This window comes from Nannospalax galili, unplaced genomic scaffold (assembly GCF_000622305.1).
Source record: "Nannospalax galili isolate Female #2095 unplaced genomic scaffold, S.galili_v1.0 scaffold281, whole genome shotgun sequence".
Lineage (NCBI taxonomy): Eukaryota > Metazoa > Chordata > Mammalia > Rodentia > Spalacidae > Nannospalax > Nannospalax galili.
Genome location: NW_008349068.1, coordinates 579365 through 604025, shown reverse-complemented (window position 1 = coordinate 604025; position 24661 = coordinate 579365). Strand labels below are relative to the sequence as shown.

At 35.9% G+C, this 24661-nt stretch overlaps 1 protein-coding gene across 6 annotated transcripts in view; it reads left to right on the top strand.

Moving 5' to 3' along the window:
- The window catches only part of Raph1 (Ras association (RalGDS/AF-6) and pleckstrin homology domains 1), a 93340-nt gene that overhangs the window by 44091 nt on the left and 24588 nt on the right, over positions 1-24661 (top strand). For 3 of the 6 annotated variants that reach the window (XM_017801386.2, XM_029569924.1, XM_029569927.1), the window contains exons 5-8: positions 6456-6536; positions 14824-14898; positions 23042-23119; positions 23874-24033. In XM_017801386.2, coding sequence (XP_017656875.1) covers positions 6456-6536; positions 14824-14898; positions 23042-23119; positions 23874-24033 — 394 coding nt within the window. The remainder of the gene's footprint in view (positions 1-6455; positions 6537-14823; positions 14899-23041; positions 23120-23873; positions 24034-24661) is intronic. The other 3 variants (XM_029569926.1, XM_029569925.1, XM_017801387.2) reach the window with 3 other exon arrangements.

The following is a 24661-nucleotide window of genomic DNA, read 5'->3' as shown; positions in this document are numbered from 1 at the left end:
AAGAATTCATTGAAGTTAGGTTGTTATTTTTTCATCTTGTAGACATTGGTATCCAAAAGTAATACTGTCTTTTCTCTGAAAGCCATCAAGGATAGGCACAGTAGAATGTCAAATCCAAAAGAGTTGTCTTTTTTGTGCCTTTCTTTCTTGAATATTGTCAAAATCTGTATTTGCGAAGACCTCACATAGGCAATCTTTTGTAAGCGTCAATACAGGTACATTATTCTAATACAGTAAGACTGAAAAGATTAAATAGGTCAAAATGTATTTGCATTTCCAAGCCACATCTGTATCCTGATATTCATCAAAATCTTAAAGCAGGCTTAATTGTTAAAAATTATTCTTTCTTGAATATTAAAAAATAACATAAGATATTCTCATATATATACAAATGAATTGCAGAATAATTTTAATCAGTGTTCTTTTGAAATCCCTTAGCAGTAATGATCACTTTCTAGGCTTTTAGAACTAAATGGTAGAGTACCTGCCTAGCACGCGTGAGACCCTGAGTTCAGTGCCTAGAACCACCCAAAAAAGAAAAACAATAGAATAGTCATAGTTGAAATAAATCCTAACAAAAGCTCTTTATCTCAATCAGTGTGAAATATATATTGTAGATTCCTTACTCATCATTGCACACTGTAATAGTTGTATTCATGCTAACCAATAGAACAATATTTGTCAGTATGACAGTATGTAAATTTAAGAATTGCTTGTAATAAATGAAATGTTTTTACAAATTGAAAAATAATGCTAGAGTGTACCTTTATATGCCTTTCCAGTGGGATATAACTTTTAGTGATTCTTTTTAATATGGAATTTTATATGTGAAGATCTGTTTTTAAAATGAAAAAACTTTTAAAAAGGCTACTACTATAGTTTCCAACAGATTCAAATAGTTTTTCTGACTCTTAAGAAAACTGAACCAGGTATGGTGGTACATGCCTTTAACCCCCAGCACTTGGGAGGCAGAGGTGGGTAATCTCTGAGGCTAGCCTAATTTACATGTTGAGTTCCAGGCTAGTCAGAGCTACGAAATGAGATGCTGCCTCAAGAAAAGAGAAGAAGGGGGCTGGAGAGATGACTCCAGTGGTTAAGAGCACTTATTGCTTTTGCAGAGGACCCGGGTTCGATTCCCAGCACTCACAATGCAGCTAACAATCATCCATAACTCCAGTTCCAGCTCTTTTCTGACCTCTGCAGGCATAGCATAATAGGGGTGCACTTGAATGCATACAGGCAATATTCTCATATACACTAAAATAAAAATGATAAAAAAGAAATTTTTGAAAAAGAATGAAGATCTGTTTTTAAAATGAAAAAACTTTTAAAAAGGCTACTACTATAGTTTCCAACAGATTCAAATAGTTTTTCTGACTCTTAAGAAAACTGAACCAGGTATGGTGGTACATGCCTTTAACCCCCAGCACTTGGGAGGCAGAGGTGGGTAATCTCTGAGGCTAGCCTAATTTACATGTTGAGTTCCAGGCTAGTCAGAGCTACGAAATGAGATGCTGCCTCAAGAAAAGAGAAGAAGGGGGCTGGAGAGATGACTCCAGTGGTTAAGAGCACTTATTGCTTTTGCAGAGGACCCGGGTTCGATTCCCAGCACTCACAATGCAGCTAACAATCATCCATAACTCCAGTTCCAGCTCTTTTCTGACCTCTGCAGGCATAGCATAATAGGGGTGCACTTGAATGCATACAGGCAATATTCTCATATACACTAAAATAAAAATGATAAAAAGAAATTTTTGAAAAAGAAAACTGCATTTAAATATCTGAGCAATTAAAGCTGCTTTCAGAATTTATAACTTCTTTTCCTTATGTGTAAAGGGTTTTTAAATGAAGGTTTTAATAAACATTTTAAGACTTGGTTAGGGTATACACCATAGCATCTCATAGCTTAAGTACAATTCCTCTTCAGTTCTTAGAACTGTTTCAAGAACTACATTGTGCAGAAATTTTGAAGTGTTGGAAAGAAAGCAGCAGTGTGTCTTGTAGCATGTGGGGTGTGACCCCACTGGCAGTAAAACTCTAAACTCTTCTACCAAGAAGAACCTCTTACTCTTCTGAAGAGGTTCCTGGGTAGGAAAGAGACAAGACTTTCTGAAAACTTTTGTAGCAAATTTTTAATGGATTGATTGGAAATTTTTTATCTATACCTACTAAGTTTAATTACAGATCTCCTAGTAGCAGTGGGATGGTTCATTGATTAAGCATTTACTGCTCTTTCAGAGAACCTGGATTTGGTTCCCACCATCCACATGGTGGCCAACAACCATTTGTAACGCCAGTTCCAGGGAATCTGAGGCCCTCTTCTGGCCTTCATGGGTATTGCACACATGTGGCATACATGCAGGCAAAACACTCGTACACATAAAATAAAACTAAATCTTTAAAAAAAGTTTAAATGTCCTTATTTGGTTTTGGGTCTATTTTGTTTTTATTTTGTAGAGGATCTTATAAAGGACCTTTTTAAAAACAAACAAGTAAAAATATATATTCATCTGTTTTTGAAGTTAATCAGAGCTATAAAATATAAAGGAAATGGTTTTTCAAGCATTAAACAGGCATAGTGGCACCTGCCTATAATCCCATCTTCTCAGGAGGTTGAAGCAGGAGATCACACGTTTAAAGCCTGCCTGGGCCACATAGTTCAGGGCCAGCCTAAGAAATTTTGCTTTAAAAAATAAAAATGAGTGTTTTTTTTTGAATTTTTATGTATTTCATATAGAACATCTCAATCGATCTTAATCATCTTTATGTCCCCTTCCCCACTGTTACCCTCCCAACATGCCCCCCCCAAGCCACTGGAACTCATGCATTCTGTCATTTGTGTGAAGGCTTGTGTGTCAAGTTAGTGTCCCCCAGACGTTCCTCTGTGCAAGTTCATCTACTGAGGGTCTAGTCAGCTTATCTAGAGTCCCTTGCTTTAGGAAGATCAGCTCTTCCTTACCTAGCAGTAATCAGTTGCCAATATTTCTTCAGCTAAAATAGGAGTCTGCTGTCCATTTCCCCAGTTCTATGCTGGGTTTTTGTCTGCTTGAGTTTGCATGGGACTTGTCACCATTGCTGTAGATTCATATGAGCATGGTCCCAGGAACTTGTAGGACTCAATTTCCATATGGTCGTGTACCTCCTCCCTGGCTATTACAATCTTTCCACGCCCCTCATTCACAACACTCCTTGAGCCCTGGGTGGGTGAGGTTTAGTATAGGAGTCCTGTCCAAGGACCAAGATTCTACAGACTCTTAATCTCTACAATTTGACCATTTGTGACCTTTTGTGTTCATGGCCCTCCACTGCATGAGGGAGATTCATTTATGAGAATTGAGAGATTGATGAGTGTCCTCTTTACCCCTGTTCTATGTTCCATGAGCCTTAGTTGTAGAGGTTGCATTGTAGATGTGTCACTTAGGCCCGGGCAATTCATAGACAATATCTGTGTGTGACATCCAGATTGGAAAAAGATGAAGTTAAAACTCTCCTTATTTGCATATGATGTGATTCCATATGCAGAAAATTCTGAGTCACCCAAGAACAAAAAATGAACTATTTAAATGGAGTGTATGGAAATACTCCTTTCTGTCTTCACAGAAAATGATGCAAATATAAAACTTTTTTAAATCAAAATTTTGTTTTAAAAATAAAAAAAATTAAATAAAAATATGACTGGGCATATAGCTCGGTGGCTTAGTGCTTGCCCAGCATATACAAGGCCCTGGGTTTACTCACCAGCATTGGAGAACAAAAAGCATTCTGACATTTACTGTCTATATAATGGCCAGTAATAAGAGATAAAGAGGAGGGGAAACAGAAAGTAATAAAAGCTGTTTATGAGTGTAGTGTTAAGCATAGTGCTTTACATGTCTAATTCTACAATACCTTGTAGAATAGGTGCCATCACCTTGGTCTACAGTGGAAGGAACAGGGGCCGAAAGTGCTACATAATCTGTCCATGGATCTGAATACCACCTAGTTGTAGAGCCACCAGCTTACCATGATGCTTCAGTACAGAATTGAATCAACACAAGAGTAGACCGGCCAGTGCTCACAGAGCAGACCTAGAGACAGAACTCCTTGGGCAGAAAGAAAAAAAGACAAAGATTTATGCAGTAACATCCCCATCTAGTGGTGTTTCAGTGTGTTTTTTAATATTTCAGGTTAAAATTTAATAACAGATGAAAGTTTTTGGAACTGAGAAAGCTTAAAAAGTTTAGAATAAAATTTTATACAGTATTAGCTCTTTCATTCATTTTTTCCTATATGTTTTGAGCATAGCTTTAAGTTTATATAATGATAAAGAGTAGGTAGAGATTATTTGGGGCAATCTTTGGTAGGAAAATATTAAGTACTTTATGGAAATGAGCCCTATTAACTGTAAGCTATATTCTCTCTCCCTTTTTCATCTTTGTTAATGTAATCTTTGTTCATATGTATGCTATTTTCTATTTTTGTCACTTTACAAACATTCATTTTTTTTAAAAGAAGTGTTGAAGTCTAATAATTATTTCATTATACTATTCATGGATAGGAAATTGTCTCTTATTGAATATTTTAGATTTTTAAAAAATTTAACCAATAAGCTTTTAGAAATAAACAATGGTAACTTGTACAAGATTGAATCTAAAGAGAAGAGGTATTATTTAAACCTTTTATCTTGAAATAATGCCAAACTTATAAAAATCATGAAATTCATTAACCAGGTTCACTAATTTTGTGTGCATGTGTAGGTGTATGCGTGCACGCACGAATGCTTGTATGTGTGGAGGCCAGAGGTTAACTTTGGGTTCCTTTTTAGACAGGGTCTCTCACTGGGACCCTTGGGCTTGCTGATTCAACTAGTTAGGCTGCCAGCAAGCTCCAGAGAACCTCCTGCCTCTGCCTCCTCAGTTCTGGGATTACAAGTGTGCATCATCATGCCCCAGCTTTTGTAATTCACTAATTTTTTTTTTTTTGCATTTCCACGTTTATTATTCAGTGCACACATTTTTCTCTAAACCACTTGAGAATTGGCTGTATTTGTCATGCCCTTTAGTTTTTGTTTGTCTTGGTTACTATAGTTTATATTTCCTGAGAACAAGAATATTGACAATATAGATTTAATAAACCATCTCTTGATCTAGTCATTGAAACAGTGCTATAGTCTTAATAAATGCTTAATAAATAAAAAGAGAGAGAGAGAGAGAGAAGTGCAAAGACTTGATCTGACCAAGCATATGAATCAGGACAAAGCAGAAATAATTATACATTTCGTAAAGTTACTTGTATATTCTATAAACATTTGAGTGCCTAGGCATTGCACTGAAGTTTGAAGAATAAAATTATCATCATCAGGAGGCTGGGGGATGGCTCATTGAGTTAAGTATTTGGTATGCAAGCATGAGGACCCACGTAAAAGCTGGGCATGGCAATGCATGCCTATAATCTCTGTGCTGGGGAGCAGAGATTAGGTGGATCCCAAGGATTTGCTGGCCAATCTTGCCAAATTAGTGAGCTCCAGGATTAGTGAGAGACCATCTCAGGAAATAGGATTTTTGAGGACGACATATGACAACCTTTGGCCTACATATTTGCACATGGGCATGTAAACACAAACACAACATCACACAGATGATGTACAAACACAAGGTAGCTTTGAAAATTTAAGTACAGAATACATTATAACTCAGAGGTGGAAAGCTTTGAGGAGAAAGGTTGCAGAGAATTAAGGAATTAATTTCTAAGGCTAGGAAGTGGCAGAAGTGCATAGCATGAATTCAGGAAAATTGGCAACACAGAAAAAAGCAATAGTTAACCAAGAAGAAAGTTAGCCAGAAGAATTGAACTTTTTTTTGTCTCTTCCTTTACACAATGGGTTGACCTGGTTGAGTGTCAGACATACTGCAGGAGGAATGAAAGAGAGGTGTGTCATGCTTAGCTTGGGAGCAGGGAAAAGGCTATTTATGTAGAACTGAAAGGATGGCTGTGGAAAAAGTGTGGATGTAGTACAGAATACACTTCAGTGATTGAGATACGGTTTTCATAGCAATGGAAGAGAGAAAAGTGAGAAGCTAGAAGCTTGGGGAGCATGGAGACATAGAATATGCTTTGAAGTGATAGTTAACACAGGAAAGTGATGAAAAATGCTGCTATACAGTGGTCAGGGACAAGGAATGATTCATTAAAAAATGATGTTGGATACATTTCTGCGTAGTTTTTCGACAAAACTGTTTTGTCCAGAAGTAAAGTCAGGTTATTCTTAAATTGTTAAGAAATAGAAATATCTGGTTTCTTGCTAATTTTTGTATAAAAGAATGAATGGTAAAAGAGTTGCATGTGTTTTTTCATTACTGTTTTGCTTCATTACTATTTATTTCATTTCAGTGATCTTTTTCTCTTCCTGCATGGTAAGGAGAGCTGCCCTTCTCACCTCTGTTACCTATCATTCTTCCTTCCTCCATTTTTCACAGCATGCTATTTCTCTGAGATGTCCCAGCAAGCAGCCCAAGCGTCACATTGATTTCACAGAAGAACAGGCTGAGCTGACACCTGTAAGTCCTATAAACATGTAATGGGACTATTTAAATAATCAACGAAGAATACATTCATTAGAATTCCAAATGATGAAGTCTTGTCATATGATAACCTCAATATTTCAAATAAAAACCAAACCAAGCCAGGCATGGTGGCGCTCGCCTTTAATCCCAGCACTTGGGAGGCAAAGGCAGGCAGATCTTTGTGAGTTCAAGGCCAGCCTGGTCTGCATAGTGAGTTCCAGGACATCTGGGGCTACAAGGAGACTCTGTCTCTAAAGAGAAAAAAAAAAAAAAAAAAAAAAAAAAATAAAAAGAAAAAGAAAAAAAAAAAATAAACATAAAAAAAAAAAAAAAAAAAAAAAAAAAAAAAAAATTAAAAGTGAATGAGCAAAAACAGATAAGCAGCTTTATGATATAATACCATTGAATATTAATACAGTAAAGTATGTAAATGATGGAATATCTGATACAGAGGATTTTTTTATTGGAACCACTTTAATAAAAGTGAATCTAAGGGCTTTTATCAATTTCTTAAATGCCCTAACAGATTTATCTGTTCCTTGGGGATTTGTCGTTAAGTACACTGATACTTAACTGAAAACGTAGGTTCTTAAAATATATATATTCTCTGGTTAGTGGTTGACAAATCTGGATGCTTCAGAGGTAGCTGCACTGTTCTTGTGGTAGTCACTAGCCATATGTGGCTGTTAAGTAATTAAAATTTGGTTACTCCAAATTGAGATGTGCAAGAAAGTAAAATACACACTGCATTTTGAAGGGTTAATACAGAAAAAAAGAATACATATGTTTCATTTGATTTTTTTTAAATTACTGGTTGAAGTGATATTTGGGATTTTCTTGTTAAGAGATAAATTTCCTGTTTAATGTGACTACTAGAAAAATTTTAATTACATTTCTGGCTTGTTTTGTGTATTTCCATTGGACAGTGCTGCTTTAGAGTATCTGCAAAGCATAAGGGAGGGGTGGAGACCACAGTCCCTGAGTCCTGCCCAATTAATTCATATTTTCTCTTTCACTCCCTCTCTTTCTAAACTTAAAAATATTGGATATACTGGGAGTTACACAATGAATTAATTTCACATTCCACTAATAGGTTATATCCCACCAAGTGAAAAGCACATCTCTAACTAACCTCCCCTCTACTCCTTATCTAATATTTTTAGCTATCAACCACACTTCCCACAATTCTTGCTTGTCTTATTCTACCAAAGCCGTACCTCTCAATTCTTTTAATCCTAACACCCCCCTTTTATTACAAATAATGTTAATGCTATCTCTGCTATCATAAAGTTTAAAGCCCATATAATCTCTCTACATACCTACTTTATAAATGAATGTGATGCCTTAACAGCTAATATGAAGAAAAATAAAAATTAACCCAAAATAATTTAAACTATTTCAATCCATAAATGTTTGACTGCCACTTTTAAAAGATGTAAAATAGTAGTCAGAATCTATCCACTTATAAATCAGGATCCGTAAGTGAAGTGAGAAGATCAGAAGTGTCAGTGTGTATATGTGTTTGTCTATTAACAAGTACAAAACAGGGCAGAAATACGAAGAGTTCCCAGAATTATGTTATTGTATTATGATTATGTGTTATGATAATGGCAAAAATGACATATTTGTATATAGTAAAAGAAAATGGGGAAATAACCTTAACTGAGGTAGGGGTAATGTTATGCTAATATAATTTACAGTCAAAATGGGAACAAAGGAATGTAAACAGTTTGAGTTCCCCTTGCCTTAACACACTAAGTATGTGGATTATAGGCATGCCCCCATTTCATCTGGCTCCTGAGATGAGTTTTAGTTATGGTTATAGTAATAAAGTCATTTGTAGTCTTAAATGAGATGGGGTAGTAGTAATAAATGATTTTGATACTTGATTTTATACATTTCTCATTGTGTTTTACTTAAATAAGAAAAAATGATGTGGGGGTTCGAGAGATGGCTCATCACTTAAGAGCACTGGCTGCTCTTGCAGAGGACCCTGGTTTGGTTTCCAGCACCCACATGGCAGTTCACAACCGTCTGTAACTCCAGTTCCAGGGCATCTGATGCTCTCTTCTAACCTCCTCAGGCATTGCTAATGACGCTCAATGAAAATTCCTGCATTTCATATCTTCATGAATGTAGTATTTAGTTCTTAATTTTATTCCAAAGAATTTCAAGTTTCTTTGTATAGACACTGATAACGCCAGTTTTGATTGGATAACAGAGGGTAATAGGGAGGGTAAATAAGAGCAAAGTACTATGTCAGGCATATACGAAAGCTAATGAAATCCATGGTTTTTATTTAAAAAAATAAAAGGTCTAGAATTTTTCTCAACCTATTTTATAAGACAAATATTCCAAAATTCATTGAAATTAATGCTATATAAAATTACTTTGTGTTTATACATAAAATGGAATTGGGTCCTAATCTCAGATGGTTATAAACAAGATTTCTCATTTGTATGATTTTCCCTGTAAGGAAATTAAAATATTATGTTGGATGGGATGTGAACTTTTATGTGGCATTGTGCCCTTGCTTATAGAACATCTAGCACTTTTGTCTTCCTTCTCAATAAATGCTGTCAATTCTTCTTTTTTATTCTGAATGCTCAAAATAGCCTTGCCATTTTGAGATGCCTACTTAAAACCAGAGAGCTTTTGGTCTCAGATATTTGCTTTCTCATTTCTCCCACTTGTCCCATCCTTTACAGCCTTGTAGTCATCTTCCAGGACTATACTTCTTCAGGGATACTTTACTAAGCCCCTAATTTTGGCAAGAAGGTACTCATCTTCATGCTCCCATGCCACCTAACACACTTCATTATAGTTTTCAGTGAGAGATACAAAGAATTATTAGGGAGATATGGACCAAGCAAAGGAGGTTCTATCAAGGAGTAGGGAGTGACTGCCTTTATCTCCAGTATCTGGCATGACTCCACACTTAAAGTTAGAGCCTAAAAATAGTTGAATAAATGAAAGAAAGTGAAAAAACATAAGCTAAAAAAGAAACATACAGGCCTTGATTTTGTGTTTATTTTTTATTTTATTGTGTATTATCTGTCTGTCTGATAGGGGAGCAGGGCATGGGTGCCACAGGTTGCTTGTGGAGATCAGAAGACAATTTTTGTAGTTGATCTCTCCTTCCACCTTTACATGAGTTCTGAGAATTGAATGCACGTCATCAGGTTTGTGCAGCAAGCGGTAAGCCATCTCCACTAGCCAAACTTTGCGTTTATAGTGGCAAATAGAAGAAAATAAATGAAAGCCCTCCTATTTATATCAAACTTTTTGCTAACTATTAACATTGTCCAAGACACCTCAGTCCTTCAACTACACACCTCTTTTCTCATACTTGTGTCTTTCTCCAGTGATAAGCCCCATTCCCACTTCTTTCTGAAGAGGAAGAAATTATAGGAGCAGTGTATGACTGAATGATAGTAGAGGGAGAGATAGGTAAAGCAGGCATTTATTGAAGGGAGAATTTACTGCAGCTTTTGGTCTCTAGCTGCCATACTTTCTGCCACAAACTCTTGTAGTTTAGATAGAAGGAACATGCATCTGCTCTCCCTCCCTGCTAGTGACTAAGCAGTGAACTGTTAGGTCCAAGTGCAGCTGAATTTATGATTGTGTTTAGCTGTTAGGATCTCATTTCTTTTTGTTGTTGTTGTTGATTGTTTTTTGAGAGGGTCTCCCTAGTCACAGTCCACCTGGAAGTCACACTGTGAACCAGGGTGACCACAATCTCACAGAGATCCACCTGCCTCTGCCTCTGCCTACCAAGGGCTGAGATTCGAGACTCACGCCGCCACACCCAGGGTAGGATCTCATTTCTTACATGTGGCATATTTTTGGGTCAACAACGATAATGATTAACCCTTTTTAATTTTTTGACCTTTTAAACTATTTAAATAGCTTAATATTCAAAGTAGGTAACATTTTCTAATTCTTTAAACAAATGTAATTAATCATCATTGTCTCTTACTTACTGATCAAATGTAAATTCTTCAGGAACTTGAAGTCTTGAAGTAATATGAGTTTGCACAGCAGGGAAAGGCTTGTCTAATTCATGTCTTTATTTTTACCTAGAAGACATTTAAATCAAGAGAAGAAAACAATATCTTTACCAGTTTTCCAAATGTACTTTCTGTTGTTGAAAATTGAAAACAAAATAATTTTTCCCTTTTGCTTAGAATCTCATGTCCACATGCACTTTTTTTTTTTTTTTTTTCTTCTGTCTTTTTTGAAGCAGGGTCTCCCTGTAGCCCCAGCTGTCCTGGAACTCACTATGTAGGCCAGGCTGGCCTTGAACTCACAGAGATCTGCCTGCCTCTGCCTCCCAAGTGCTGGGACTACATGCACTTCTTAAAAGGCTCTGGGCATTCTGTTTTACTAGTGAACAGTGTCCTGTTCTCCAGTAAATATGTCATCCCAAATTATTATTTTGGACAAAAAATACTTTTTTCAGAGTATGCATGGTCCCCATTAGCTGAGCACACTACAATAGTACTTTCTTTTCATAAGTAAACTTTTTATTCTTGTTTATATTAATCACTAAAAAAATATGGTATTTAATATTTCTCTGATTTTGTTTTTGTTTTTGTTTTGTACTGGAAATCCAAACCCATGTCTTTCTTGTCAAAGTGTTTTATTATTTATTGTGTGTGCACATGCATATTGGGGTGGAGCAAGGGAGGCATGTGCCTGCCAGAGCGCCTGTGTGGAGGTCTGAGGACAGCAACTTTAGGAAGTCGATTCTGTCTGTCCTTCCATGTTTTGAGGCAGGGTTTCTTTTGTTGTTTCTGCCATGCTTTTTGTATTCCTGGCAGCTTTCTTGTCTCCACTTCCCATCTTGCTAGAGCAGTGCAGGGATTACAAGTGGGGACCACTGCATGTGGCTTTTTACATGGATTTCAGGGATCAAACTCAGGTCATCAGGCTTGCACTGCAAGCCACTTTTACCTACTGAGTCATCTCCCTGGCCCCTGAATCTATTCCTTCCCTCCCTCCCTCCCTTCCTTCCTTCCATCCACCCTTTTAATTTTGAACTTAGCAATTAAAAAAAATTTTTTTTTTTAAATTTTATGTGTATGAGTGTATTGCCTGCATGTATGTGAATGCACCTGTGTCATGCAATGCCGCGGAGGTCAGAAGAGGGCTTTGGATTCCCCTAGAACTGGAGTTAAGGATGGTTCATAGCCACCATGTGGGTACTGGGAATCGAACCCGAGTCCTCTGCAAGAGCAGTCAGTGCTCTTAACCACTGAGCCATCTCTCCAGCCCCTAAACTTAGCAATTTTTATTATGAGCCTTAAAATGATTATATCTATTGACTGAAAAAAATCCACTTTTAGTAATCTAAGGCTGGATCTATTGTTAAGCAGCAACAACAAAAATACTTTTTGAAAACCAAATGCTAAATACAATTTTTAGAACTAAATACTATATTGCGTATATTTTGTAAACCACTTTCAAGCTTAAATTTGAATTTGATATCTGAAATTATATTTTATCAAATCATAGTTTATGTGGATAGCATGCAGCAGATTGCTTTTTTTTAAACTTGAAATGCAAGATAGACTCAGTGGCTAAAGGCACCTGTCACCAAGCCTGCTGACCTGGGTATGGTTCCCAGGACCTGTGTGGTAGAAGGAGAAAAGTGACTCCTGTAAGTTTTCTTCTGACCTCCACACAAGCACTATAAAATATTGGTGCCAACATACATATACAGCTATACACACAAAATAAATAAATGTAATAAAACGTTTTTTTAATAAACCTGAAATATGGTTACCCAAATATTGATACTCCACTATTTGGGGCTCTTTTTCTGGAAAATTAATCTTTATAAGATAAATTGAGGTAGGTTTTCAAGAAATTGCTTTCTTGGGCTGGAAAAATGGCTCAAGAGGTAGGTTTTCAAGAAATTACTTTCTTGGGCTTCTTGCACAAGTGTGAAGACTGGCATTTGAATTCCCAGAACCCACATAAATGCCAAGTGGGCATGGTGGCCCTCCTGTAATCCCAGCCATAAGGAGACAGAGACTGGGGACTCTCAGAGCAAGCTAGTTAGCTAGCCTAGACAAATCATTGCACAACACAGGTGCACTTATATACATGCAGACAATGCACATAAATTTTTTTTTTTTTTTTTTTTTTTTTTTGAGACAGGGTCTCCCTGTAGCTCCAGCTGCCTGGAACTCACTCTGTAGACCAGGCTGGCCTTGAACTCACAGAGGATCCACCTGCCTCTGCCTCCTGAGTGCTGGGATTAAAGGCGTGCACCACCACGCCTGGCTAAAAAAATAATAAAGTATTTTTTTAAAAATACATATTTTTCTCATGTGAATAACAAAAAAATGAGTGAATAGAAGCAATGAAAGTTGCAGCTGATATTTTTAAATTTTGCTTTTTATTCTTTATCCTTCTCAGTTTTCTCTCTGGTCTGATCTCATCAATAACCTTGAACTAACTTGAGTTTTCAGAAATTTCTGCCTAACTTATGGATGAGCCAAGCAAGCCAACCACTCTTTTATTTTTAGGAGGACTCAGCATATGGATAAATAAGGGCCTAGGAGTAATTTTCTCCGTTCTTAGTGTTTGACCTTTTAAGTGACAATTATGAGGAATGCTCACCCCAGCCCTTAGGTTTCTTTTTGTTACTTTTAGGGAATGGATGAGAGGGACCCAGTATACAGGTTCATCTTGAATTAAAACCGAGTATTGGCAGTATAAGCATAATAAATGCAATATAATGAACTCCTGAGCAAAGTTTAAGTTTTGAGCAAAGTTCAACTTATAATAGTATTTCCAGCCTTGAAGTAATGTACTTTTTCATCTGTGACCTATGCCTTTTGAGAGTGACTACAACTCTACTATCAGTACATTTAAGTTTCTTTCCAAAGAATTTGTCAAAATAATTTGGCGCAGGGGCCTGTAGAGATGGCTCAACAGTTAAGAGCACTGACTGCTCTTGCAAAGGACTCAGGTTTGTTCCCCAGCACCCACATGGCAGCTAACAACCATCTATAACTCCAGTTCCAGGGGATCTGACACCTTCTTCTCACCTCCTTGGGCATTGCATAAGTGCATTTACATACATGCAAGCAAAACACTCAAACACATAAAATTAAATTAATTAGTCGGGCATGGTGGCACATGCCTTTAATTCCAGTACTCGGGAGGCAGAGGCAGGCAGATCTCTGTGAGTTCAAGACCAGCCTGGTCTACGTAGTGAGTTCCAGGACAGCCTCTTCTGACCTCTGCAGGCATTACACGACACAGGTGCACTTACATACATTCAGGCAATACACTCATATAAATAAAATAATAATAATAAATAAAATATTTAAAAATAATTTGATACAGCTTTATAAAATACAACATTGTGGAACATCTTTTGTACAATACAATTCAGCATATATTGCTTTAAATAATAAAAGTAATTACCAGTGTTAAATACTAATTCAGATTTATTAAGGGGCCGATGAGTTCAAAGTTTGTATGTATCAAAACAGTTGCAGTTTAAAAATAAATACAATTACTAAGCTTATATTATAACATACTACAAAAAAGTTACTAAAGGGGTAAATGGTAGTTAGGGACTATGTTATTCACATCATTCTTGGAAAAATATATTAATTGAATTAATTTAAATCAGTTCAAGGGGAAAACAATATTCATAATATTCACTTTCTGTGTAAGTACTTCACTGGGTAACATGGTCCTGTAACGAATGAAAATAAAATATCAGGCAAAATACTTTTGGGTGTTTTTCCTCTTAGTGTGGCTATCATTGAATTAATGATAGATACTTGCTGACGTTTTAAAGATGTTTACTGTGTTCTCAACAGACTGTACTGTGTAAAGTTCTATAAATCCTGCAAGTGTTTTAACAACAGGAAGGGCTATGTTTAGTTCTTAGTCTCTTGTCACATTTTTAGTTGTGTACAGCACTCTTGAACACTGGCCTGTAAGCCAAACTGGCTCTATAGTCTTTGCATTTATTATCCAGAGCACTGTCAAAGCCAGGAATCAGCAAGAGTCTCCTGGGACACTTCCATGGGCATAGATGGGATCTTTACCTCTCACCTCCTTTACTTTTCTGTTTTCATTTTATTTATTTTTCCTTATGGACCTATTCCACTCTGTTTACAAAAATAAATATGAGATTAATGTAGAGTCATTCTTGCTTTGTCTATTTTATATTTTAAAACACATAAAGCCTCCACTGACTTCTGTTATTGCCTTTTTTGTTTGTTTGTTTTTCTCTCTCTTCCTGCACAAGCACTCCTATCTGGACAGGGAAACCTCCCTTCTTCTGAGAAACATTGCAGGAAAACCTTCTCATTTGCTGACCAAGGTGATGCCACTGCTTTCCACGTGCATGTAACTATTTACTGCCTTGTAGATAGAATATGATTTCTGGTTTTGATTGTACTCTTGAATATTTGCTGTCTTATTTCAGCACGTTTATCTTTAATGGGGGTGCTTTTTCTCTTGTTGAAGGTAATTATCTTCCTAATCTTAATGACTGTTAATACTGAGTCAAAAATATGTTCAGTAATTTTCACTTGTTTTTAACTTTTATAAATGCCTAGTATTCTTCCAAGTATGTTGTACTTTTTTCTAGTTTAATGTTCTATTGCATTTTAAAGTCTAAAAACATTGCTTGAATTTAACTTTTGTTACTAATGGTTTCACACTAGGAGTTTCTTTGCAAACTTTACAGCCCTTCTTTACATTATCACCTCCTGGTTAACCACAACATTTACTTACATAGACAGAATCTTGATTTATGTTAGCTCAGTCTTACTGGAAGAGAAGATCACAATTTGAATTTTTCAGTTCTCCCTCAGGCATTTGATTCACTCCAGCTGGATTTTCACTGGGATAGTATTTTACAGTTTAAACTCTTAGCAATTTTTATCATTAACTAAGTAACAATACAATCAAGGAGCTGAATGGCTTTCAAGATGTTCTAGTCATGACTTTATTTCATTATCTTTAGGTAATGTAATATTAAATTTAAGAAGCAAACTTGCTTATAGTTTCTGAGGAATAGACATAGAGTTAAAAGCTATGTATGTTATATCTGAGAGAGTTTTTTTTTTTTTCTGTTTCATTTCTTCCTAACATAAACCTATGAAAGACAGTAACTAAAATTAAAATCTCCCCAAGAAGCAGCTCAAAGAAAAAGACTCTGGCCAAGTGAGTTGTGAGACTCCTTTTCCAGATTTCTTTTTTAAAGCAAATATTAGTTAGAAGCATAAAGATCAGGGAAGTATAGAAATCTAAGCATTCTTAGCCTTTATATATACTTTATAACCTAAGCAAAGTTTTTCTTTCATTTCCTCAGCGCTCTCTCTCTTTTTCTTACTCTCTGCCTCTGTGGTGTCTACCTCCCTAGCTTCAGCTAGGATCTCAGTTCTAGATGGGAGCGCTAGCTCTCACTTGGTTCTGTGTGCCCTTTCTCTGTTCCCATCTCTGTCTCTCCTTGTTCCCCCTCCATTTCCAGAAAGTTGATAACTGTTAGGGTTTCCTAGGATATTATCAGCATCTTACCAACACTTAAATCCTCCAGGTTAAATACTACATTCTCCCAGTGACACAGGTTGATCACTCTGATTGCCCTCCACCACCTTACTTTTCACTTAGTGCCTCAAATCTATAATGAGTCTATTGTACTCTTCCTTGTTTATTGTGTTTACCCATCTGTTTCATTTCCATTGCCCCCAGCATAATAGTAATCTCTTAGCTCTTATCAGAGCTCTATCGTGGTCTCTTAACCTATTCCTGTCCCTCATCTCTTTCTTACATTGTTCTCAGATTCTAACATTGTTCTAACATTTTACTTTTTCCATTGCCCATTTATTCAGTAATGTGTATTGACCTATGTTCTATGCAGCATACTAGTTAGTATACAACATTGTGTAAAATGGACATATTCCTTACTCTAAGGAGTACATAGTCTATTTATGAAGATATAATAGCCAGGTGTGTTATGCACACCAATAATTTAGCACTTGGAAGATAAAGGTGAGATGATCAGGAGTTCAAGACTATCCTCAACTATATAACCAGTTTGAGACCAGCCTGGGGCTACAGGAGACCCTATCTCCACAATGTGTATATATTATATATTAGATAGATAGATAGACAGGCAGACAGACAGATAGTTAAGATAGACAGACAGACAAAACATTAAATTATGTTAAGTCCTATGAAAGAAACAGTAGAAAAATAATGAAAAGAAGATTAGGGATTCATTTCATTGATGTTGAGGTCAAAAAGGCCCTTCTAAGTGGGTGAACTTGAAGCTAAAGCCTAAAGGATGAAAAGAAGCCAGCTTTAGGCCTATTCCATGTAGATAGGCTGAGGGAACAAAACCTGTCCTGTTTGAGAAGCTGAAGACCATGTTGCTGGAGCCACCATAATATAGTAAAGGTAAAAGTGTTTGTACAGAATATTCAAGTCATGCCAGGGCATTTATATATTTCTCTGAATGCAGTGGAAAGCTATTGGGGGAAAAAAATAACATCATCTGTTCAACAAATAATTACCAAGCACTTTATATGTATGTGTCAGTGTTTATGGCCCTGGAAATATGGTCAGTAAACAAGTTCCCAGCACAGGAAGATTTGTACTTTGCAAGTTTGGGGTAAAAGGGTCACTTTTCATCCCCTTCTGCCCAAGAAACAGCAATACAGATTGAAATAGGAAAACCATTCCTACCCACAGCTCATGGGGGATTGGTATATCTGGCCAGCATCTGGCTCTAGCTACCCACTATATACCACCCTACTTATGCAGTAAGAAATTTGACCTGGAATGTAATTGAGTAGTATAAGAGTAGGCTTGGGCTGGAAACATGGAAAAGGTAGCAAACATTCCTAGGTAACCCCGGGCCACAGAGCCTCTCAAATGAGCCTGTTCCTGTTGCTGTCAGTGCCATCTCTGTCAGAACACCTGACTCTTGTGAAGGTAAATTATGTCCCCCTCCCTTTTTGGTGCTGGGTATTAAACCTAGTACCTTTCACGTGCCCAGCATGTACTCTGCCACTGAGTTATACTTCCAGCCTCAAGTACATATACCTCTTACATTCCACCTGTGGAGTAGTCTGGGTCTCTCTGCCAAAGAGCCTGGTGCCCTAGTCCCCAACCTCTCCTTCAGATGTATGCCAAAGTTTAAGAACTGCCTCAATGGTAAACCATCAGTTTCTATTCTCCAGAAAATATGCATTACAATTTATCTTTTATTTAACAAGTAGTTGTTATTTATTGATACTCCAGAAGCTTAAACTATAACTATTAAGCACAGTAGAAACTGATGTTATAGCATAAGGAATAAAGAGCTAAGTACCTGTATGAACTTGGAAAATAGCAGTTTTTCTAAGCCTTAGTTAATTGACACAGTGGATATAATAATGATACAAGCCTTGTGGTTTGTTTTTTTTGTTTTTTTTTTTTTTGAAATTTAAATGAGCTACCATGTATAACATACCTTTTGGTTTGTCAAATTTTGGTGTTCAGTTAATATTAGTCCTCTTAATGAGAGTAACAATTTCAGAATTTCCTCAGAGAAGTAGTTATTACTATTGTTATTTTGATACTAAGCAGTATTACAGACTAGAGCATTCAGTGGATATTAAATTACCATTCCAAGGTCTCCGAATCATTTTAATTTATGTGACTTTTTAATTGTTGCAGCCTGTAAACCAAATGATTCCAGAGAAACTGCTAACCACTATTTAGTCCTTAATTTCATTGTCTGTTCTGACCCTATAAGGTCTTAATTTCTCAGTTGAAGTCATTCACTATCCCTCTCTTAGCAGCTATAACTCTCTAAGTACAAGTATTCTAATATGTATACCCCAGAGAATGCTCTAACACATTGTAACCAGCATTGGTTTTCATTTGATCTTAAGATCTTTACCCAGTTTTTGTCCTGTATGCAAATTTGAGGAGGCTTGGCATTTGATGGTTTTTGATAACTACACAGGAGTTTTTCAGTAGAAAATGGATTGACTATTTCTCCTTTAAGAGAAGACGTAGGAGAGAAGGTTGTTTTAAATGAGTGAGGTATCTCTTACTTATGTTTAGCATAGTTGGGAGACAGTGTGACAAAATGACTAGTCAAAAGATAGGGGCCGAAGATTGAAAACCTGAGTTTGTCAGAAAAAGAGACGAAGAAAGCTTTGTCCTTTGTATTAGTGAACATAGATTGGCATTGCCTTTATAAGTAAAGTATTGGAAGTCTTCCAAATATATCATCTAAACACGTCAAAGACTTATTGATCTGTCTCTTTTGCACAATGCAAAGAACTTAAGGTGGCTTCTCTTTTTTTTCAGTTGTTACAGTTAAAAGATAAGTTTATGGTTTAACTATAGAAAATACAAATAGAACTCACAGGGGGAAGAGCAGATTTACCTACAGCAACCATGGAATACTATGGACTGTGCAATTTGATTAAAATACAATGTCACTCCGATAATGATAGTCAGATCCCACAAGAGGTGTTATGAGCAGTTCTGTTTCTTCACAAAGCTTTCAACAAAGATTATCCTTGTAAATAAACAAGAGAAAAGTCAATTAAAATTTGCATATTTTGAAATTAAACAGCTAGTTCTTAAATTGGATACTATTTTTACATAGACCAATTTATAAGGACTGGGGATATAGCTCAGCAGTATCACTTGCTTCTTGTGTATAAGGCTCTAGGTCAATCCCCAACACAGGAAATAAAATTTTTAAAAGGAAATTACATCGACCAGTTTCTATAGCTAGAAGAAAAGCTGAATTTGGATATGTTAAAGCAGCCTCACCTAAAAACATGACTTAAGTCACTTTAAAAAATGACTCCTTATTGATGCATAGGACGTGTAATTGGTTAATGCATATTAATTGGTTATAGAGGTCTCTTATTGTTTAATACACTTCCAGTATGGAGCAGGAATTGATCTATGGGTTTAAGTTAAGCCTGTAATTGAATGACTCTACTATTTGACAAATAGTAATATATTAAATAAAATGGGAACATGAAAATACTTTTATATTTGTAACTAATCTCAAAATGCAGTATTTAATTTTGTTTATTCCTTTTTAGACATTCTTAGAGTGATTTTAGGTTCTAACATTCTGACATGTATCCCCCATTGTAATATAAAGCACAATAGTTTCTTTTTTTATTTTTATTTTATGTGTATGAGTGTATTGTCTGCATGTATATAAGTGCACACATGTCATCCAATCTCCTGGAACTGGAGTTGTGGATAGTTATTAGCTAGCATGTGAGTGCTGGGATTCGAACCTAGGTCTTCTACAAAAAGAACCAGTGCTTTTAACCACTGAGCCATCTCTCCAGCCCCCATTACACAAGAGTTTCATTGCCCTGAAAATCCTTAGTAATCTCCTTTCTTAACCCCTAACAAACACTGATTTTTTTTTTTTCACTGTCCTTACATTTTGGCTTTTCCAGAGCATCATATAGTTAGAATTACACAGTATGTAACTTTTCAGAATTCTTTTACTTTTTAATATATGTTTAAGCCCCTCCGTGCATTTTTGTTGCTTGATAGCTCATTTCTTGTTAGTGCTGAATAATGCTTAATTGCCAGCATTCACCATAATTTATTCACTTACTAGAGGACACTTCTGTTACTTCCAAGGTTTGGTAATTATGATAAATAAAGCTACCTCTATAAAAACATCCATGTGTAGGGTTCCCCCCCACACCTTTTTTTGTTTTTTTGGGACAAGATCTCTGTAGCCCCAACTGGCCTGGAACTTGCTGTGTACTGGGCTGGCCTTGAACTCACAGAGGTCCATCTGCCTCGGCCTCCCTAGTGCTGGGACTAAAGGTGTGTGCCACCAAAGGGCTCCGGCCCAATATATATATGTTTCATTGAATTTTTTGTGCATTTTATATATCTTAATCATATTTAGACCTCCTCCCCTTGGGTGGGTTTCTTTTTTGTAGGCCTAAGTTTTTAACTGAGCAAATACCCAGATACATGATTACTGGCTCCTGACCGTAGTACATGTATGTACCTTTGTAAGTAACCACTATTGTCTTTCAAAGTGACTATCCCACTTGTATTCTCAGGGGCAGTGAGTGTGAGTTCTTGTAGTTCTTCATCCTCACCAGCATTCGTTGGTGTTGGTGTCTGTGGATGTTAGCCATACTAAAAAGTGTGTAGTATCTTATTTAGTTGCAGTTCCCAAATGATAAAACCTGTTGACCATCTTTTCACATACTTATTTGCCATCTGTATATCTTCTTTGGTGAAGTATACAAATAATTTGTTTTTGGTTTTAATATTCATTCTGTCTTTAGCCAGTAGTCCTTTATCTGATAGTATCTTTCAGTGTCTCTCCTCCCAGTATGTGACTTGTTCTCTCATTGTCTTGCATATTCCTTTCTTCCCCTTAAAAATGTTTTTACCTTTACACATATCTTCTAAATATTTTTGTACCTGAGAATTAACTATATCGTAAAGAATTTTGCCACTTAGAAGTTCATGTTTGAATTCCAAATACATAAAGCATTGATCCCATTAGACTTCAAATTTACTTTCCAGTGGCAGGAATGAAACTTGTAGATGAACACTTTGGAGAGTTTTCTTTCTCTGCAGCAGCCTTTCATGCCAATTAGAGTGCGAAGCAGCAGGGAGTGCCCCATCCGGTGATCTCCACAAGCAAGCACTTGATAGTTGAAAGTCACAGATTCCTTGGTAGCACCCTGCTGTATTCATCAAATCTGCATATTGTATTTAGTGATTTACCTAATAATGATTTTGCTTCTCAATGCAAGAAGACAGAGTATTAATAACACTAGTTTAAGTTTTCTTTTATAATCTGCTTTTCCAAAGAAAAAATCTTGCATTAAAACATGATCAATATACTTTGCAATACTGGTTGTTTACATAAATGAAAGGGTTGAATTATTTAATCATTTTGTCAAATGAATATACCTATAATAGTACAAGAACTAAGTATTAACCCTCTTTATTGTTAAAATAATGTTCTTTGTTCTCTGATTGAGTTTACAGATAGTATTTCCAGACCTTGGTTATTATGTTAATTCAGTGGCTCCATTCATTGAAAGGGATCCAATTTCTGGCACATGAACTCACTGCCTTTCCCTAGCCACTTTCTCTGTTCCACGGAGGAGTAGCAAACTAAGCTTATAATGAGGAAAAGTAGCCAAAAGTATGAAATGGAAAGAGAAGAAAGCCATCAGAATTTTGGCAAATAGGAAATAAATCAATAAATGAGTTGAACTTTGGAGTTTTGTTTTTTTTAAAACCCTGGAAATGTTAGCTTTTTAATTTAATGAAAACTGTGCATGGATTGTGGGTTTAGGCACAATCCAGAGAGGATAGGGTTTGACTGATATAATTAGGATTTTCTCTTTTTTTTCTAAAGACATTAGAGTACTATATAAGACGGCAATTAGATATTTTTTGTTTTATCAGCGTAATCAAAAGCTTAGCAAAAGAAATGAATCCTTTATAAACACAAATTTACTTAACATTAAGTTTTTTTAATTGGAAATTGCTGCTACAGTGTTTATTATGGCCTATTGCTGGAAATTACAAGTACTGGTAATAGAATACTGTATACTATTTTAGGAAAAATGACAGACAATATTTTATTTTTAGTTCTTTATAATTTTTACTACTGCATATAACCTTAGGTTTTCTGATGTAGAATTACTTACAGTTAGGTTATTTGGAAAGTTATATTTAGCATCTTAAAAAACTTATCAGTGGCTTAATAGAAATATATTTGAATTTATTGACATGATTATGTTGCATGATATTCCAAATCAGTAAAACTTAAAATATAAGGCAACCTCTTGTGTTTGTGTTAGCATATTACTGAGAATGTTCCTTTTTAATCTATTAAGGTTTTTATATCATTGCAAATAAATGTTATTTTTTTGCTGTATATATTTATGCATTTTCACTGTAACAGAACAAAACATTGATGTGCAAAATCTTGCCCAAACTTTGGAGGGAGTCTAAAATCAGAGGAGTTGTATAAGTGTAACAAATAGGCAGACAGCTGGCCATTCCATACTCATGTTTCTCCAAACCTCAAACTTGGGAGTTCATTTGCATATGTTGACAGAATCAGGAATATGCAATAGGTATTTGAGTAAATATCAAAAATAGATATTTGAATAAAATATCTATGTAGTTACCATCTTATATAATCATTTAACATGTGTTTAAAATTTATTGCATCCCATATTTTCCTCTGGAATATGGAATCTAATCTTACTTTAATACGCTTTCAGGTCTACATGTATAAAAGTGCTCTTTTTGTTACAGTATGCCTGCTTCATTTGTGAACAGGTCTATCTTTTAAATGTGTTCTATTTAAGTGTATTAATAGTATGTTCTCGTGCTCACGTTGGCAAAATCTTGAGAATTTTTTTAAGCCCTTTGATAGCCTAGTCATCTTGGATTAATTTTTCTGAAATGTTTTTTGTTTGCAGGAAGAACAGGCAGCAAAATTGAAGGCTGAGAAGATCAGAGTTGCCCTAGAGAAAATTAAAGAGGCACAAGTAAAAAAGGTGATGTGCGGCTTTTTGCTTGGTTTGAATTTTTTGTCAGGCTTCTCTTTTTGTTTTGATTTATGAAGAATTTTCTTGTTTATATAATGTTCCTCTAATTTATGAGAAGGTGGAAGAGTATTTCTTCCTAATAATATCCTTTTTACATGTGCTTTTTGTGGGCAAGATGTTTTATGGAAGAAATACTTTTGTTTGTAATTCCCTCTGCTGCTTGCTTGCCAAGTATATGGTCTGCACAGTTACTTTGCTTCTGAATAAAGTTTCCTTGCCATTTTCAAAAATGAATAAAAAAATAATAAAACACACTGGAGAGATGGCTCAGCAGTTAAGAGCACTGGCTGTTCTTGCAGAGGACCCAGGTTCAGTTCCCAGCACCCACATGACAGCTAACAACATTCATAACTCCAATTCCAGGGGATCCAGTGCCCTCTTTGGACATCCAAATGCACACAGGTGCACTTACACACATGCAGGCAGTACACTCATATATATATAAAATAAAAATAATAAATAAAATATTTTGTAGAACAGAATAGCATACTAATCTTGTAATCTTAAGTATTATGTATTTTAATGGGCTTTAAATTTATTTAGGTAGGTTTCTTAGTATTCAGATTTTACCTATCTTTCATAATAAACTTGCTGTTTATATCTTAAAGACATGAATCAGACTGTTACTCAGTATTGGAAAAAAATCCCTTTCTAGAATGTCATTTAAGATTTGTTTCACTTAATCTCATTTTCACTGTTACAGCTGGTGATCAGGGTCCATATGTCCGATGACAGCTCTAAAACAATGATGGTGGATGAGAGGCAGACAGTGAGACAAGTTCTGGATAACTTGATGGACAAATCCCACTGTGGCTACAGTTTAGACTGGTCGCTGGTGGAGACTATTTCTGAGTTACAAATGGGTTTGTAATGTCCTTGCTTTAATTGCTTATTAACATTTATTAATACAACCGTCTTCATACTGTAGAAGCATTTTCAGTTTTCTGTAAGATTACCAGGTAGTTTGACTCTTTTATAATTTGACTTTTTATATTTTTTCCCCAGTATTTGGTGAGTTCTTTGACCAAAAGGTAAATTCCAGTTAACTTTAGTTTTTTGTTTTTTGTTTTTTTTAAAAAAAAGGTTGGGGCTGGAGAGATGGCTCAGCAGTTAAGAACACTGGTTGTTCTTGCAGAAGATCTGGGTTCAAATCCCAGCACCCATATGGCAGCTAACAACGGTCTGGAACTCCAGTTCCAGGGGCTCCGATGGCCTCTTCTGTCCTCTGCGGGCATTGCACTACATGGGTGCATTTACCTACATGCAGGTAATACATGCATACACATAAAATAAAAATAATAAATAAAACCTTAAAAAAAAGAAAAATGTAATCTATTTTACCTGTATAATTTCATAACATCTGGTATTTTGTACGGCATATACAGTGCAAAGGATTTTGAAATGGAAAAAATTAGTTATTCAATAGACAACTTGAGTTGGTTCATTGATTTTGGTGTTCTCCCAAACAGTGAGATGCTGCATGTGAGACCA